At 47.6% G+C, this 17,059-nt stretch overlaps 1 protein-coding gene across 1 annotated transcript in view; it reads left to right on the top strand.

Moving 5' to 3' along the window:
* The first annotated feature begins 11,712 nt into the window (after positions 1-11,712).
* The window catches only part of cacnb2b (calcium channel, voltage-dependent, beta 2b), a 144,272-nt gene continuing 138,925 nt past the window's right edge, over positions 11,713-17,059 (top strand). Inside the window, exon 1 of the mRNA XM_065006020.1 lies at positions 11,713-11,960. Coding sequence (XP_064862092.1) covers positions 11,943-11,960 — 18 coding nt within the window. The 5' untranslated portion in view covers positions 11,713-11,942. The remainder of the gene's footprint in view (positions 11,961-17,059) is intronic.

Here is a 17,059-nt window from a genome sequence, read left to right as displayed (position 1 = left end):
TTCATCTAGATGTGTTAGTGCTACTGAATGGAATAGTCTAGAATCCATGCTTCATCTAGATATGTTAGTGCCACTGAATGGAATAGTCTACAATCCATGCTTCATCTAGATGTGTTAGTGCTACTGAATGGAATAGTCTAGAATCCCTGCTTCATCTAGATGTGTTAGTGCTACTGGATAGAATAGTATACAATCCATGCTTCATCTAGATATTTTAGTGCCACTGAATGAATTTAAAATATTGATGGGAGACTCTGTTACAGAGGAGTGTAAATGCTTTTTAGTCTGGATCATGTTGTTGTATTGTATTGTTGTATGTTTTAATTAAGTAACATATTGATTGTTGCTGCCTTCTTGGCCAGGTCTCCCTTGAAAAAGACACTCTGGGTCTCAATGGGCTTTTCCTGGTTAAATAAAGTATAAATAAAAAATATAGGACTGGAGCTGGGGTATAGCTGGGGTATAGGTTTGGGGCAGGAGTAACGGACTGGGCTTCGACCTGCTATGCCCTCAGACGAACCATCGAACAGGCAAAACGTAAATACAGGACTAAGATTGAATCGTACTACACTGGCTCCATCACGTGTCAGATGTGGAAAGGTTTTCAAGCTATTACGGACAACAAAGGGAAGACCAGCCTCCAGCTGCCCAGTGACACAAACCTACCAGACGAGCTAAATTACTTCTATGCGTGCTTCGAGGCAAGCAACACCAATGCATGAGAACACCAGCAGTTCCGGTCGACATGATCGCCATAGTTGATGTGAGTAAGACCTTTAAAAAGGTCAACATTCACAAGGCTGTAGGGCCAGATGGATTACCAGGACGTGTACTCCGAGCATGCGCTGACCAACTGGCAAATGTCTTCACTGACATTTTCAACCTGTCCCTGGCCCGAGTCAAGGAGACCACCATAGTCCCTGTTCCCAAGAATACCAAGGTAACATGTCTAAATTATTATCAACCTGTAGCACTCATGTCTGTAGCCATGAAATGTTTTTAAAGGCTGGTCATGGCTCACATCAACACCATTATCGCAAAAACCCTAGAACCATTCCAGCTTGCATACCACCCCATCAGATCCACAGATGACACAATCTCTATTGCACTCAACACTGCCGTTACCAACCTGGACAAAAAAACACCCACAGTGGGGAGAACAAGTATTTGATACACATTTTCATTTCATTTCATTACAGTACAACGGTTTGATTTGTTTGATCGTAGCTAGCTACATAGCTAGCTACATAGCCGTCTTTGTATCAAAGATAATTGTGTAGTCTAGAGCGATTTTCTAGGTTAGCTAGCCAGCTATTGACGTTCTTTTAACGCAACGTAACGTAATCAACACTGCTAGCTAGCCAGCTAGCCCCCGAATAGCAGCACTGTCGAAACTATCACACCCAACGGAACGACTTGATTAGTGTAGTGTCAACAACGCAGCCACTGCCAGCTAGCCTACAAAGTCAACAACGCAGCCACTGCCAGCTAGCCTACTTCAGCAGTACTGTATCATTTTAATCATTTTAGTCAATAAGATTCTTGCTACGTAAACTTAACTTTCTGAACATTCGAGACGTGTAGTCCACTTGTCATTCCAATCTCCTTTGCATTAGCGTAGCCTCTTCTGTAGCCTGTCAACTATGTGTCTGTCTATCCCTGTTCTCTCCTCTCTGCACAGACCATACAAACGCTCCACACCGCGTGGCCGCGCCACCCTAATCTGGTGGTCCCAGCGCACGACCCACGTGGAGTTCCAGGTCTCCGGTAGCCTCTGGAACTGCCGATCTGCGGCCAACAAGGCAGAGTTCATCTCAGCCTATGCCTCCTCCAGTCCCTCGACTTCTTGGCACTGACGGAAACATGGATCACCACAGATAACACTGCTACTCCTACTGCTCTCTCTTCGTCCGCCCACGTGTACTCGCACAACCCGAGAGCTTCTGGTCAGCGGGGTGGTGGCACCGGGATCCTCATCTCTCCCAAGTGGTCATTCTCTTTCTCCCCTTACCCATCTGTCTATCGCCTCCTTTGAATTCCATGCTGTCACAGTTACCAGCCCTTTCAAGCTTAACATCCTTATCATTTATCGCCCTCCAGGTTCCCTCGGAGAGTTCATCAATGAGCTTGATGCCTTGATAAGCTCCTTTCCTGAGGACGGCTCACCTCTCACAGTTCTGGGCGACTTTAACCTCCCCACGTCTACCTTTGACTCATTCCTCTCTGCCTCCTTCTTTCCACTCCTCTCCTTTGACCTCACCCTCTCACCTTCCCCCTACTCACAAGGCAGGCAATACGCCCGACCTCATCTTTACTAGATGCTGTTCTTCCACTAACCTCATTGCAACTCCCCTCCAAGTCTCCGACCACTACCTTGTATCCTTTTCCCTCTCGCTCTCACCCAACACTTCCCACACTGCCCCTACTGGATAGTATCGCGCCGTCCCAACCTTCGCTCTCTCTCCCCCCGCTACTCTCTCCTCTTCCATCCTATCATCTCTTCCCTCTGCTCAAACCTTCTCCAACCTATCTCCTGATTCTGCCTCCTCAACCCTCCTCTCCTCCCTTTCTGCATCCTTTGACTCTCTATGTCCCCTATCCTCCAGGCCGGCTCGGTCCTCCCCTCCCGCTCCGTGGCTCGACGACTCATTGCGAGCTCACAGAACAGGGCTCCGGGCAGCCGAGCGGAAATGGAGGAAAACTCGCCTCCCTGCGGAACTGGCATCCTTTCACTCCCTCCTCTCCACATTTTCCTCTTCTGTCTCTGCTGCTAAAGCCACTTTCTACCACTCTAAATTCCAAGCATCTGCCTCTAACCCTAGGAAGCTCTTTGCCACCTTCTCCTCCCTCCTGAATCCTCCTCCCCCTCCCCCCCCTCTTCCCTCTCTGCAGATCACTTCGTCAACCATTTTGAAAAGAAGGTCGACGACATCCGATCCTCATTTGCTAAGTCAAACGACACCGCTGGTTCTGCTCACACTGCCCTACCCTGTGCTCTGACCTCTTTCTCCCCTCTCTCTCCAGATGAAATCTCGCGTCTTGTGACGGCCGGCCGCCCAACAACCTGCCCGCTTGACCCTATCCCCTCCTCTCTTCTCCAGACCATTTCCGGAGACCTTCTCCCTTACCTCACCTCGCTCATCAACTCATCCCTGACTGCTGGCTACGTCCCTTCCGTCTTCAAGAGAGCGAGAGTTGCACCCCTTCTGAAAAAACCTACACTCGATCCCTCCGATGTCAACAACTACAGACCAGTATCCCTTCTTTCTTTTCTCTCCAAAACTCTTGAACGTGCCGTCCTTGGCAGGCTCTCCCGCTATCTCTCTCAGAATGACCTTCTTGATCCAAATCAGTCAGGTTTCAAGACTAGTCATTCAACTGAGACTGCTCTTCTCTGTATCACGGAGGCGCTCCGCACTGCTAAAGCTAACTCTCTCTCCTCTGCTCTCATCCTTCTAGACCTATCGGCTGCCTTCGATACTGTGAACCATCAGATCCTCCTCTCCACCCTCTCCGAGTTGGGCATCTCCGGCGCGGCCCACGCTTGATTGCGTCCTACCTGACAGGTCGCTCCTACCAGGTGGCGTGGCGAGAATCTGTCTCCTCACCACGTGCTCACCACTGGTGTCCCCAGGGCTCTGTTCTAGGCCCTCTCCTATTCTCGCTATACACCAAGTCACTTGGCTCTGTCATAACCTCACATGGTCTCTCCTATCATTGCTATGCAGACGACACACAATTAATCTTCTCCTTTCCCCTTCTGACGACCAGGTGGCGAATCGCATCTCTGCATGTCTGGCAGACATATCAGTGTGGATGACGGATCATCACCTCAAGCTGAACCTCGGCAAGACGGAGCTGCTCTTCCTCCCGGGAAGGACTGCCCGCTCCATGATCTCGCCATCACGGTTGACAACTCCATTGTGTCCTCCTCCCAGAGCGCTAAGAACCTTGGCGTGATCCTGGACAACACCCTGTCGTTCTCAAATAACATCAAGGCGGTGGCCCGTTCCTGTAGGTTCATGTCTACAACATCCGCAGAGTACGACCCTGCCTCACACAGGAAGCGGCGCAGGTCCTAATCCAGGCACTTGTCATCTCCCGTCTGGATTACTGCAACTCGCTGTTGGCTGGGCTCCCTGCCTGTGCCATTAAACCCCTACAGCTCATCCAGAACGCCGCAGCCCGTCTGGTGTTCAACCTTCCCAAGTTCTCTCACGTCACCCCGCTCCTCCGCTCTCTCCACTGGCTTCCAGTTGAAGCTCGCATCCGCTACAAGACCATGGTGCTTGCCTACGGAGCTGTGAGGGGAACGGCACCTCAGTACCTCCAGGCTCTGATCAGGCCCTACACCCAAACAAGGGCACTGCGTTCATCCACCTCTGGCCTGCTCGCCTCCCTACCACTGAGGAAGTACAGTTCCCGCTCAGCCCAGTCAAAACTGTTCGCTGCTCTGGCCACCCAATGGTGGAATAAACTCCCTCATGACGCCAGGACAGCGGAGTCAATCACCACCTTCCGGAGACACCTGAAACCCCACCTCTTTAAGGAATACCTAGGATAGGATAAAGTAATCCTTCCCCCCGCTTAAAAGATTTAGATGCACTATTGTAAAGTGGCAGTTCCACTGGATGTCATAAGGTGAACGCACCAATTTGTAAGTCGCTCTGGATAAGAGCGTCTGCTAAATGACTTAAATGTAAATGTAAATACCCCAGTCCTATACCCCAGCCCCATACCCCAGCCCCAGCCCTATACCCCAGCTCAAGTCCTATACCCCAACTGCAGTGCTATACCCCAGCTCCAGTCCTATACCCCAGTCCTATACCCCAGCCCCAGCCCTATACCCCAGCCCCAGCCCCATACCCCAGCCCCAGTCCTATACCCCAGCTGCAGTGCGATACCCCAGTTGCAGTGCTATGCCCCAGCTCAAGTCCTATACCCCAGCTCCAGTCCTATATCCTAACCCTATAACCCAGCCCCAGCCCCATACCCCAGCCCCAGCCCTATACCCCAGCTCCAGTCCTATACCCCAGCTGCAGTGCCATACCCCAGCTCCAGTCCTATACCCCAGTACTATACCCCAGCCCCAGCCCCATACCCCAGCCCCAGTCCTATACCCCAGCTGCAGCCCTATACCCCAGCCCTATACCCCAGCCCTATACCCCAGCCCAATACCCCAGCTCCAGCCCTATACCCCAGCCCTGTACCCCAGCCCTATACCCCAGCCCTATCCCCCAATCCTATACCCCAGCCACAAAACCCCAGCTCCAGTCCTATACCCCAGCCCCAGCCCTATACCCCAGCCCCAGCCCTATACCCCAGCCCCATACCCCATCCCCAGCCCTATACCCCAGCTGCAGTGCTATACCCCAGCCTCAGCCCTATACCCCATTCACAGCCCCATACCCCAGCCCTATAACCCAGCCCCAGCCCTATACCCCAGTCCTATACCCCAGCCCCAGCCCCATACCCCAGCCCCAGCCCTATACCCCAGTCCTATACCCCAGTCCTATACCCCAGCCACATACCCCAGCCCCAGTCCTATACCCCAGCTGCAGTGCTATACCCCAGCCCCAGCCCCATACCCCAGCCCCAGCCCTATACCCCATCTCCAGTCCTATATCCCAGCTGCAGTGCTATACCCCAGCTCCAGTCCTATACCCCAGTTCTATACCCCAGCTCCAGTCCTATACCCCAGTTCTATACCCCATCTCCAGCCCTATACCCCAGCCCTATTTTTTTATTTTTTTATTTCACCTTTATTTAACCAGGTAGGCAAGTTGAGAACAAGTTCTCATTTACAATTGCGACCTGGCCAAGATAAAGCAAAGCAGTTCGACAGATACAACGACACAGAGTTACACATGGAGTAAAACAAACATACAGTCAATAATACATAAACAAGTCTATATACAATGTGAGCAAATGAGGTGAGAAGGGAGGTAAAGGCAAAAAAGGCCATGGTGGCAAAGTAAAACACTGGAATGGTAGTTTTGCAATGGAAGAATGTGCAAAGTATAAATAAAAATAATGGGGTGCAAAGGAGCAAAATAAATAAATAAATTAAATACAGTTGGGAAAGAGGTAGTTGTTTGGGCTAAATTATAGGTGGGCTATGTACTGGTGCAGTAATCTGTAAGATGCTCTGACAGTTGGTGCTTAAAGCTAGTGAGGGAGATAAGTGTTTCCAGTTTCAGAGATTTTTGTAGTTCGTTCCAGTCATTGGCAGCAGAGAACTGGAAGGAGAGGCGGCCAAAGAAAGAATTGGTTTTGGGGGTGACTAGAGAGATATACCTGCTGGAGCGTGTGCTACAGGTGGGAGATGCTATGGTGACCAGCGAGCTGAGATAAGGGGGGACTTTACCTAGCAGGGTCTTGTAGATGACATGGAGCCAGTGGGTTTGGCGACGAGTATGAAGCGAGGGCCAGCCAACGAGAGCGTACAGGTCGCAATGGTGGGTAGTATATGGGGCTTTGGTGACAAAACGGATTGCACTGTGATAGACTGCATCCAATTTGTTGAGTAGGGTATTGGAGGCTATTTTGTAAATGACATCGCCAAAGTCGAGGATTGGTAGGATGGTCAGTTTTACAAGGGTATGTTTGGCAGCATGAGTGAAGGATGCTTTGTTGCGAAATAGGAAGCCAATTCTAGATTTAACTTTGGATTGGAGATGTTTGATATGGGTCTGGAAGGAGAGTTTACAGTCTAACCAGACACCTAAGTATTTGTAGTTGTCCACGTATTCTAAGTCAGAGCCGTCCAGAGTAGTGATGTTGGACAGGCGGGTAGGTGCAGATAGCGATCGGTTGAAGAGCATGCATTTAGTTTTACTTCTATTTAAGAGCAATTGGAGGCCACGGAAGGAGAGTTGTATGGCATTGAAGCTTGCCTGGAGGGTTGTTAACACAGTGTCCAAAGAAGGGCCAGAAGTATACAGAATGGTGTCGTCTGCGTAGAGGTGGATCAGAGACTCACCAGCAGCAAGAGCGACCTCATTGATGTATACAGAGAAGAGAGTCGGTCCAAGAATTGAACCCTGTGGCACCCCCATAGAGACTGCCAGAGGTCCGGACAGCAGACCCTCCGATTTGACACACTGAACTCTATCAGAGAAGTAGTTGGTGAACCAGGCGAGGCAATCATTTGAGAAACCAAGGCTGTCGAGTCTGCCGATGAGGATGTGGTGATTGACAGAGTCGAAAGCCTTGGCCAGATCAATGAATACGGCTGCACAGTAATGTTTCTTATCGATGGCGGTTAAGATATCGTTTAGGACCTTGAGCGTGGCTGAGGTGCACCCATGACCAGCTCTGAAACCAGATTGCATAGCAGAGAAGGTATGGTGAGATTCGAAATGGTCGGTAATCTGTTTGTTGACTTGGCTTTCGAAGACCTTAGAAAGGCATGGTAGGATAGATATAGGTCTGTAGCAGTTTGGGTCAAGAGTGTCCCCCCCTTTGAAGAGGGGGATGACCGCAGCTGCTTTCCAATCTTTGGGAATCTCAGACGACACGAAAGAGAGGTTGAACAGGCTGGTAATAGGGGTGGCAACAATTTCGGCAGATAATTTTAGAAAGAAAGGGTCCAGATTGTCTAGCCCGGCTGATTTGTAGGGGTCCAGATTTTTCAGCTCTTTCAGAACATCAGCTGAATGGATTTGGGAGAAGGAGAATGGGGAAGGCTTGGGCGAGTTGCTGTTGGGGGTGCAGTGCTGTTGACCGGGGTAGGAGTAGCCAGGTGGAAAGCATGGCCAGCCGTAGAAAAATGCTTCTTGAAATTCTCAATTATGGTGGATTTATCAGTGGTGACAGTGTTTCCTATCTTCAGTGCAGTGGGCAGCTGGGAGGAGGTGTTCTTATTCTCCATGGACTTTACAGTGTCCCAGAACTTTTTTGAGTTAGTGTTGCAGGAATCAAATTTCTGCTTGAAAAAGCTAGCCTTGGCTTTTCTAACTGCCTGTGTATAACGGTTTCTAGCTTCCCTGAACAGCTGCATATCACGGGGGCTGTTCGATGCTAATGCAGAACGCCATAGGATGTTTTTGTGTTGGTTAAGGGCAGTCAGGTCTGGGGAGAACCAAGGGCTATATCTGTTCCTGGTTCTAAATTTCTTGAATGGGGCATGTTTATTTAAGATGATTAGGAAGGCATTTAAAAAAAATATCCAGGCATCCTCTACTGACGGGATGAGATCAATATCCTTCCAGGATACCCCGGCCAGGTCGATTAGAAAGGCCTGCTCGCTGAAGTGTTTCAGGGAGCGTTTTACAGTGATGAGTGGAGGTCGTTTGACCGCTGACCCATTACGGATGCAGGCAATGAGGCAGTGATCGCTGAGATCTTGGTTGAAGACAGCAGAGGTGTATTTAGAGGGGAAGTTGGTTAGGATGATATCTATGAGGGTGCCCGTGTTTAAGGCTTTGGGGGGGTACCTGGTAGGTTCATTGATAATTTGTGTGAGATTGAGGGCATCAACTTTAGATTGTAGGATGGCTGGGGTGTTAAGCATGTTCCAGTTTAGGTCGCCTAGCAGCACGAGCTCTGAAGATAGATGGGGGGCAATCAGTTCACATATGGTGTCCAGAGCACAGCTGGGGGCAGAGGGTGGTCTATAGCAGGCGGCAACGGTGAGAGACTTGTTTTTAGAGAGGTGGATTTTTAAAAGTAGACGTTCAAATTGTTTGGGTACAGACCTGGATAGTAGGACAGAACTCTGCAGGCTATCTTTGCAGTAGATTGCAACACCGCCCCCTTTGGCAGTTCTATCTTGTCTGAAAATGTTGTAGTTTGGAATTAAAAATTTCTGAATTTTTGGTGGTCTTCCTAAGCCAGGATTCAGACACAGCTAGAACATCCGGGTTGGCAGTGTGCTAAAGCAGTGAACCTCTTTAAGGAATACCTAGGATAGGATAAAGTAATCCTTCTCACCCCCTTAAAAGATTTAGATGCACTATTGTAAAGTGGCTGTTCCACTGGATGTCATAAGGTGAACGCACCAATTTGTAAGTCGCTCTGGATAAGAGCGTCTGCTAAATGACTTAAATGTAAATGTAAATGTAGAACAAACTTAGGAAGGAGGCTTCTAATGTTAACATGCATGAAACCAAGGCTATTACGGTTACAGAAGTCATCAAAAGAGAGCGCCTGGGGAATAGAAGTGGAGCTAGGCACTGCAGGGCCTGGATTCACCTCTACATCGTCAGAGGAACATAGGAGGAGAAGAATAAGGGTGCGGCTAAAAGCAATAAGAATTGGTCGTCTAGAACGTCTGGAACAGAGAGTAAAAGGAGGTTTCTGGGGGCGATAAAATAGCATCAAGGTATAATGTACGAACAAAGGTATGGTAGGATGTGAATACAGTGGAGGTAAACCTAGGTATTGAGTGATGAAGAGAGAGATATTGTCTCTAGAAACATCATTGAAACCAGGAGATGTCATTGCATGTGTGGATGGTGGAACTAATAAGTTGGATAAGGTATAGTGAACAGGACTAGAGGCTCTACAGTGAAATAAGCCAGTAAACACTAACCAGAACAGCAATGGACAAGACATATTGACATTAAGGAGAGGCATCCTTAGTCGAGTGATCAAAAGGGTCCAGTGAGTGGAGAGGTTGGTTGGAGGTCACGGCGATTTAGACAGCTAGCCAGGCCATCGGTAGCAAGCTAGCATAGGATGGAGGTCTGTTGTTAGCCACCTCTTGCGTTCCGTCAGTAGATTAGTGGAGTTCCGTGTGGTAGATGGGATTAATCCAAATCACACAACAACAAAAAATAAAAACAATAGATATAGTTATAGAGGCCCAAGAAGAAAATAATAATAATAAAAATAAATAAATTGTCCGATTGTCTATTCTGAGAGCAGCCGGTAAGACAGCTAACGGTTAGCAGGCCGCAGATGGGCGTTCAGGTAACATCGCGATGGAGGAGCCAGCCGGATCTCCTTCGGGTAGATAACGTCGGTAGTCCAGTTGTGAAGGCCCGGTGGGGCTCCGCGTACCCCAGCCCCAGTCCTATACCCCAGCTGCAGTGCTATACCCCAGCTGCAGTCCTATACCCCAGTTCTATACCCCATCTCCAGCCCTATACCCCAGTCCTATACCCCACCCCAGCCCTATACCCCAGCCCTATAACCCAGCCCCCATATCCCAGCCCCAGTCCTATACCCCATCTCCAGCCCTATACCCCAGTCCTATATCCCAGCCCTATATTCCAGCCCTATACCCAGCCCCAGCCCTATACCCCAACCCCAGCCCCATACCCCAGCCCTATAACCAAGTCCTATACACCAGCCCCATCCCCATACCCCAGCCTCAGCCCTATACCCCAGCCCCAGCCCTATACCCCAGTCCTATACCCCATCCCAGCCCCATACCCCAGCCCTAGTCCTATACCCCAACTGAAGTGCTATACCCCAGCTGCAGTGCTATACCCCATCCCCAGCCCCATACCCCAGCCCCAGCCCTATACCCCAGCTCCAGTCCTATACCCCAGCTGCAGTGCTATAACCCAGCTCCAGTCCTAAACCCCAGTACTATACCCCAGCTCCAGCCCTATACCCCAGCCCTATACCCCAGCCCCAGCCCCATACCCCAGCCCCAGTCCTATACCCCAGCTGCAGTGCTATACCCCAGCTGCAGTGCTATACCCCAGCTCAAGTCCTATACTCCAGCTCCAGTCCAATATCCTAACCCTATACCCCAGCTCAAGTCCTATACCCCAGCTCCAGTCCTATACCCCAGCCCTAGCCCTATACCCCAGCCCCAGTCCGATACCCCAGCTCCAGTCCTATACCCCAGCTGCAGTGCTATGCCCTATACCCCAGTCCTATACCCCAGCTGCAGTGCTATACCCCAGCTCCAGTCCTATACTGCAGTCCTATACCCCAGCTCCAGCCCTATACCCCAGTCCTATACCCCAGCTCCAGCCCTATACCCCAGTTCTATACCCCATCTCCAGTCCTATACCCCAGTCCTAAACCCCAGCCCCAGCCCCATATTCCAGCCCCAGCCCTATACCCCAGCCCCAGCCCTATACCCCAGCCCCAGCCCTATACCCCAGCCCCAGTCCTATACCCCAGCCCCAGCCCTATACCCCAGCCCCAGCCCTATACCCCAGCCCCAGCCCTATACCCCAGCCCCAGTCCTATACCCCAGCCCCAGCCCTATACCCCAGCCCCAGCCCTATACCCCTGTCCAAACCCCAGCCCCAGACCCATACCCCAGCCCCATACCCCAGCCCAATACCCCAGCCCCAGACCCATACCCCAGCCCCAGACCCATACCCCAGCCCCATACCCCAGCCCTATACCCCAGCCCCAGCCCTATACCCCAGCCCCAGCCCTATACCCCAGCCCCAGTCCTATACCCCAGCCCCAGCCCTATACCCCAGCCCCAGCCCTATACCCCTGTCCAAACCCCAGCCCCAGACCCATACCCCAGCCCCATACCCCAGCCCCATACCCCAGCCCAATACCCCAGCCCCAGCCCTATACCCCAGCTGCAGTCCTATTCCCCAGCTCCAGTCCTATACCCCAGTCCTATACCCCAGCTCCATAGAACAGTATGCTGTGCAGAGGAAGCAACAGATGTCTCTCTGAGCCTTTAATTCCACCAAGGCTCTGGAGGGGTGACTACACTGTCTGTTAATACATGCTAGCTGATAAAGAGGCTTATTGAAGCCATTCACACCACTCAGCTCTGAATCTTCAGCCATGCTGCACTTCACCAGGGGTTTGGATTCTGCCCTTGGTCATACAAAGGGCTCTTCTCTCAGGAATCTGTTATGAATGTTATACTTCTATCAAACAACAGTCTCTTTGGATACATTGCGCAACAGTAGTTTGTAAAGAAGGAGTTTGTTTTGTGATATATGGATCCTTGTTTGGACTAAAGCGATCAGGGAAACCAACGGATATCTCACCCACAACAGATTAACATGCCTCCAAAGAAAAAGGTAAAGTGTTTAGTGTTTGTGTGTGTGCACAGGGAAGAATAGGATAATGTACCATCTGTTGTGTTGACTGTTAATCCCTTCATCTCTGTGTGAGTCATTTCTGCATGGCTTCTCTGAAACAGACAGGGGGACTGGGTCTATCTGAAACACAGGGTTAGGGTTACTGGGAGGAGGACTGGTCTATCTGAAACACAGGGTTAGGGTTACTGGGAGGACTGGGTCTATCTGAAACACAGGGTTAGGGTTACTGGGAGGAGGACTGGGTCTATCTGAAACACAGGGTTAGGGTTACTGGGAGGAGGACTGGGTCTATCTGAAACACAGGGTTAGGGTTACTGGGAGGAGGACTGGGTCTATCTGAAACACAGGGTTAGGGTTACTGGGAGGAGGACTGGGTCTATCTGAAACACAAGGTTAGGGTTACTGGGAGGAGGACTGAGTAGAAACCAACAAGTGTCGACCAGAGGGATGAAAGAGTTTCTGATGTTAGTAGAGAAATGGAGACAATTGCAGATTTGTTGGCTTTATCAAACTGCATCTAACATTTTTTATGTGACAAATGTCAGCTCTGCCAATTACTGTACATTCTACAGGGCTGTTCCAGTGTTGTATTGCAGTCTACAGTCTACTGTGTTACATTGCAATCTACAGGCCGGGAAACTGTGTTCTATTACAGTCTACAGGCCAGTCTACTGTGTTGTATTACAGTCTACAGGCCAGTCTACTGTGTTGTATTACAGTCTACAGGCCAGTCTACTGTGTTGTATTACAGTCTACAGGCCAGTCTACTGTGTTGTATTACAGTCTACAGGCCAGTCTACTGTGTTGTATTACAGTCTACAGGCCAGTCTAATGTGTTGTATTACAGTCTACTGGCCAGTCTAATGTGTGTAGTGCAGTCTACCGGCCAGTCTAATGTGTGTAGTGCAGTCTACCGGCCAGTCTAATGTGTGTAGTGCAGTCTACCGGCCAGTCTAATGTGTGTAGTGCGGTCTACCGGCCAGTCTAATGTGTGTAGTGCAGTCTACTGGCCAGTCTAATGTGTGTAGTGCGGTCTACCGGCCAGTCTAATGTGTGTAGTGCAGTCTACCGGCCAGTCTAATGTGTGTAGTGCGGTCTATAGGCCGGTCTATTGTGTTGTATACAGACTACTGTGTTCTATTGCAGGCTACAGGCCGATTCTATTAACCTGAATAGGGCAATCCTCTTAGCGGTTAGGGTTGACTGGGCTTTAGACAGAGATGACTCCTATTTTCTAGCAGAAATGGAGCAAGGTATCTAGAACATTCTAGCAGAAGAAATGAAAGACAGGGAAGTGAAGAACAGTTATAACAGTAGTGCGAGAGAGGCAACAATAATGTCAACAACTGTAACGGTCGGATTAACATTGAGCTATGATGAAAAAGTGAATTTGAACAGATTGACAACTATGTATTCTAAATGGAAGATAGCAAACCTGCCCACTGCCTCAACACATAGGCTGGGATTCAATCAGGACTGCATTAGATTGCGTTATAGAGCGTTTGACAATTAAAATTAATTCCCAATTAATTCATAACCTGCTGAGTTTACCTTGAATGCGAATGAGCTAACTTTGCCTTTAAAACCTGCGCTGACAACAAGTGGTAGCATTTCCTTTAAACTTGCATTGTCTACAAGATGCGAACGTGCTAACCTTGCCTTTAAAACCTGAATTATCTACAAGAGGTAGCACTGCCTTTAAACCTGCATTGTCTACAAGTGGTAGCATTGCCATTAAACTTGCATTGTCTACAAGTGGTAGCATTGCCTTTGAACCTGCAGTCAAAAAGTGATAAAATTGCCTTTAAATCCTGCAGTGTCGACAAGAGGTAGCATTGCCTTTATCTTCTTATGGCCGGGGTCAGTATTGAGTAGCTTGGATGAATAAGGTGCCCTGAGTTGCCCAGAGTAAACTGCCTGCTCCTCAGTCCCAGTTGCTAATATATGCATAGTATTAGTATATTTGGATAGAAAACACTGAATGATGTCTGTGAGTATAACATAACTCATATGGCAGGCAAAAACCTGAGAAAATATCCTAACAGGAAGTGGGAAATCTGAGGCTTGTAGTTTTTTTTAAACTTGCATTGTCTACAAGAGGTAGCATTGCCTTTAAAACTTGCATTGTCTACAAGAGGTAGCATTGCCTTTAAAACTTGCATTGTCTACAAGAGGTAGCATTGCCTTTAAACTTGCATTGTCTACAAGAGGTAGCATTGCCTTTAAAACTTGCATTGTCTACAAGAGGTAGCATTGCCTTTAAAACCTGCAGTGTCTACAATAGGTAGCATTGCCTTTAAAACTTTCATTGTCTACAATAGGTAGCATTGCCTTTAAAACCTGCAGTGTCTACAAGAGGTAGCATTGCCTTTAAAACTTGCATTGTCTACAAGAGGTAGCATTGCCTTTAAACTTGCATTGTCTACAAGAGGTAGCATTGCCTTTAAAACTTGCATTGTCTACAAGAGGTAGCATTGCCTTTAAACTTGCATTGTCTACAAGAGGTAGCATTGCCTTTAAAACCTGCAGTGTCTACAATAGGTAGCATTGCCTTTAAAACTTTCATTGTCTACAATAGGTAGCATTGCCTTTAAAACCTGCAGTGTCTACAAGAGGTAGCATTGCCTTTAAAACTTGCATTGTCTACAAGAGGTAGCATTGCCTTTAAAACGTGCATTGTCTACAAGAGGTAGCATTGCCTTTAAACTTGCATTGTCTACAAGAGGTAGCATTGCCTTTAAAACCTGCAGTGTCTACAAGAGGTAGCATTGCCTTTAAAACTTGCATTGTCTACAAGAGGTAGCATTGCCTTTAAAACTTGCATTGTCTACAAGAGGTAGCATTGCCTTTAAACTTGCATTGTCTACAAGAGGTAGCATTGCCTTTAAAACTTGCATTGTCTACAAGAGGTAGCATTGCCTTTAAAACTTGCATTGTCTACAAGAGGTAGCATTGCCTTTAAACTTGCATTGTCTACAAGAGGTAGCATTGCCTTTAAAACTTGCATTGTCTACAAGAGGTAGCATTGCCTTTAAAACTTGCATTGTCTACAAGAGGTAGCATTGCCTTTAAAACCTGCAGTGTCTACAAGAGGTAGCATTGCCTTTAAAACTTGCATTGTCTACAAGAGGTAGCATTGCCTTTAAGGGGGTTAGGGGGCAGTATTTTCATTTTTGGAAAAAAAACCTTCCCGTAGTAAACGGGATATTTTTGTCAGGACAAGATGCTAGAATATGCATATAATTGACAGCTTAGGATAGAAAACACTTTAAAGTTTCCAAAACTGTACAAATATTGTCTGTGAGTATAACAGAACTGATGTTGCAGGCGAAAGCCTGAGAAAAATCCAATCTGGAAGTGCCTCATGTTTTGAAAGCGCTGCGTTCCAATGTGTCCCTAATTGAGCAGTGAATGGGCTATTAACCAGATTACTCTTTCTCGTATTCCCCAAGGTGTCTACAGCATTGTGACGTAGTTCTACGCATTTATGTTGAAGAATACCCGTAGGCGGCTACATTGCGCAAGTGGTCACCTGATGCTCCCAGAGAGATTCTCGGTTGCCATTACTCCAATCGGTCCTCCTGAAAAACGAATTGTCCCGTTGGATATATTATCGAATAGATATTTGAAAAACACCTTGAGGATTCATTATAAACAACGTTTGCCATGTTTCTGTCGATATTATGGAGCTAATTTGGAATATTTTTCGCCGTTTTCGTGACTGCAATTTCCTGGCGATTTCTCAGCCAAACGTGATGAACAAACGGAGCTATTTCGCCTACAAAAATAATATTCTGGGAAAAAAGGAACATTGAATTAACATTTAATTAATTTCATTTGCTGATTTCCATGACCAAGTTACCTGCTGCTAGCTGGACAAAATGTTATGCTAGGCTATCGATAAACTTACACAAATGCTTGTCACACATGTACACATGGAATTTGCACTGTAGATGTGGTAGTGGTAGAGTATTTGCCTAAGGACACAATGTGTCGTGAAATTTGTGAATGTATTGTTAGGTTATTAGAATTGAAAATCTGAGATGACATGGTGGTTAACAAAAGGCTAAGCTGTGTCTTAATATATTTCAGTTGTGATTTTCATGAATAGGAATATTTTCTAGTAATATTTATGTCCGTTGCGTTATGCTAATTAGTGTCAGAGGATGACAACGGTCCCGTTCACGGGATGAGGTGTCACTAGAAGTTAAAGCTTGCAGTGTCTACGATAGGTAGCATTGCCTTTAAAACCTGCAGTTTCTACAAGAGGTAACATTGCCTTTAAAACCTACATTATCTACAAGAGGTAGCACTGTCTAATTCTACATAATTCTCATCATTCAAAACTAAAGCGGCCCAAGTCTATTCTACATTACATCATAATTCCAAACGAAAGCAGCCCAAGTCTAATTCTACATCATCATTCCAAACTAAAGCGGCCCAAATCTATTCTACATTACATCATCATTCCAAACTAATGCGGCCCAAGTCTAATTCTACATCATCATTCCAAACTAATGCGGCCCAAATCTTTTCTACATTACATCATCATTCCAAACTAATGCGGCCCAAGTCTAATTCTACATCATCATTCCAAACTAATGCGGCCCAAGTCTATTCTACATTACATCATCATTCCAAACTAATGCGGCCCAAGTCTATTCTACATTACATCATCATTCCAAACTAATGCGGCCCAAGTCTATTCTACATTACATCATCATTCCAAACTAAAGTGGCCCAAGTCTAATTCTACATCATCATTCCAAACTAATGCGGCCCAAGTCTATTCTACATTACATCATCATTCCAAACTAAAGTGGCCCAAGTCTAATTCTACATCACATAATCATTACACACTAAAGTGGCCCAAGTCTATTCTACATCACATCATCATTACACACTAAAGTGGCCCAAGTCTATTCTACATCATCATTCCAAACTAATGCGGCCCAAGTCTATTCTACATCATCATTCCAAACTAATGCGGCCCAAATCTATTCTACATCATCATTCCAAACTAAAGTGGCCCAAGTCTATTCTACATCATCATTCCAAACTAAAGTGGCCCAAGTCTA

The sequence above is a fragment of the Oncorhynchus nerka genome, linkage group LG20, assembly GCF_034236695.1.
Source record: "Oncorhynchus nerka isolate Pitt River linkage group LG20, Oner_Uvic_2.0, whole genome shotgun sequence".
In the NCBI taxonomy this organism is placed as follows: domain Eukaryota; kingdom Metazoa; phylum Chordata; class Actinopteri; order Salmoniformes; family Salmonidae; genus Oncorhynchus; species Oncorhynchus nerka.
This window is presented reverse-complemented; position numbering and strand designations above follow the sequence as displayed.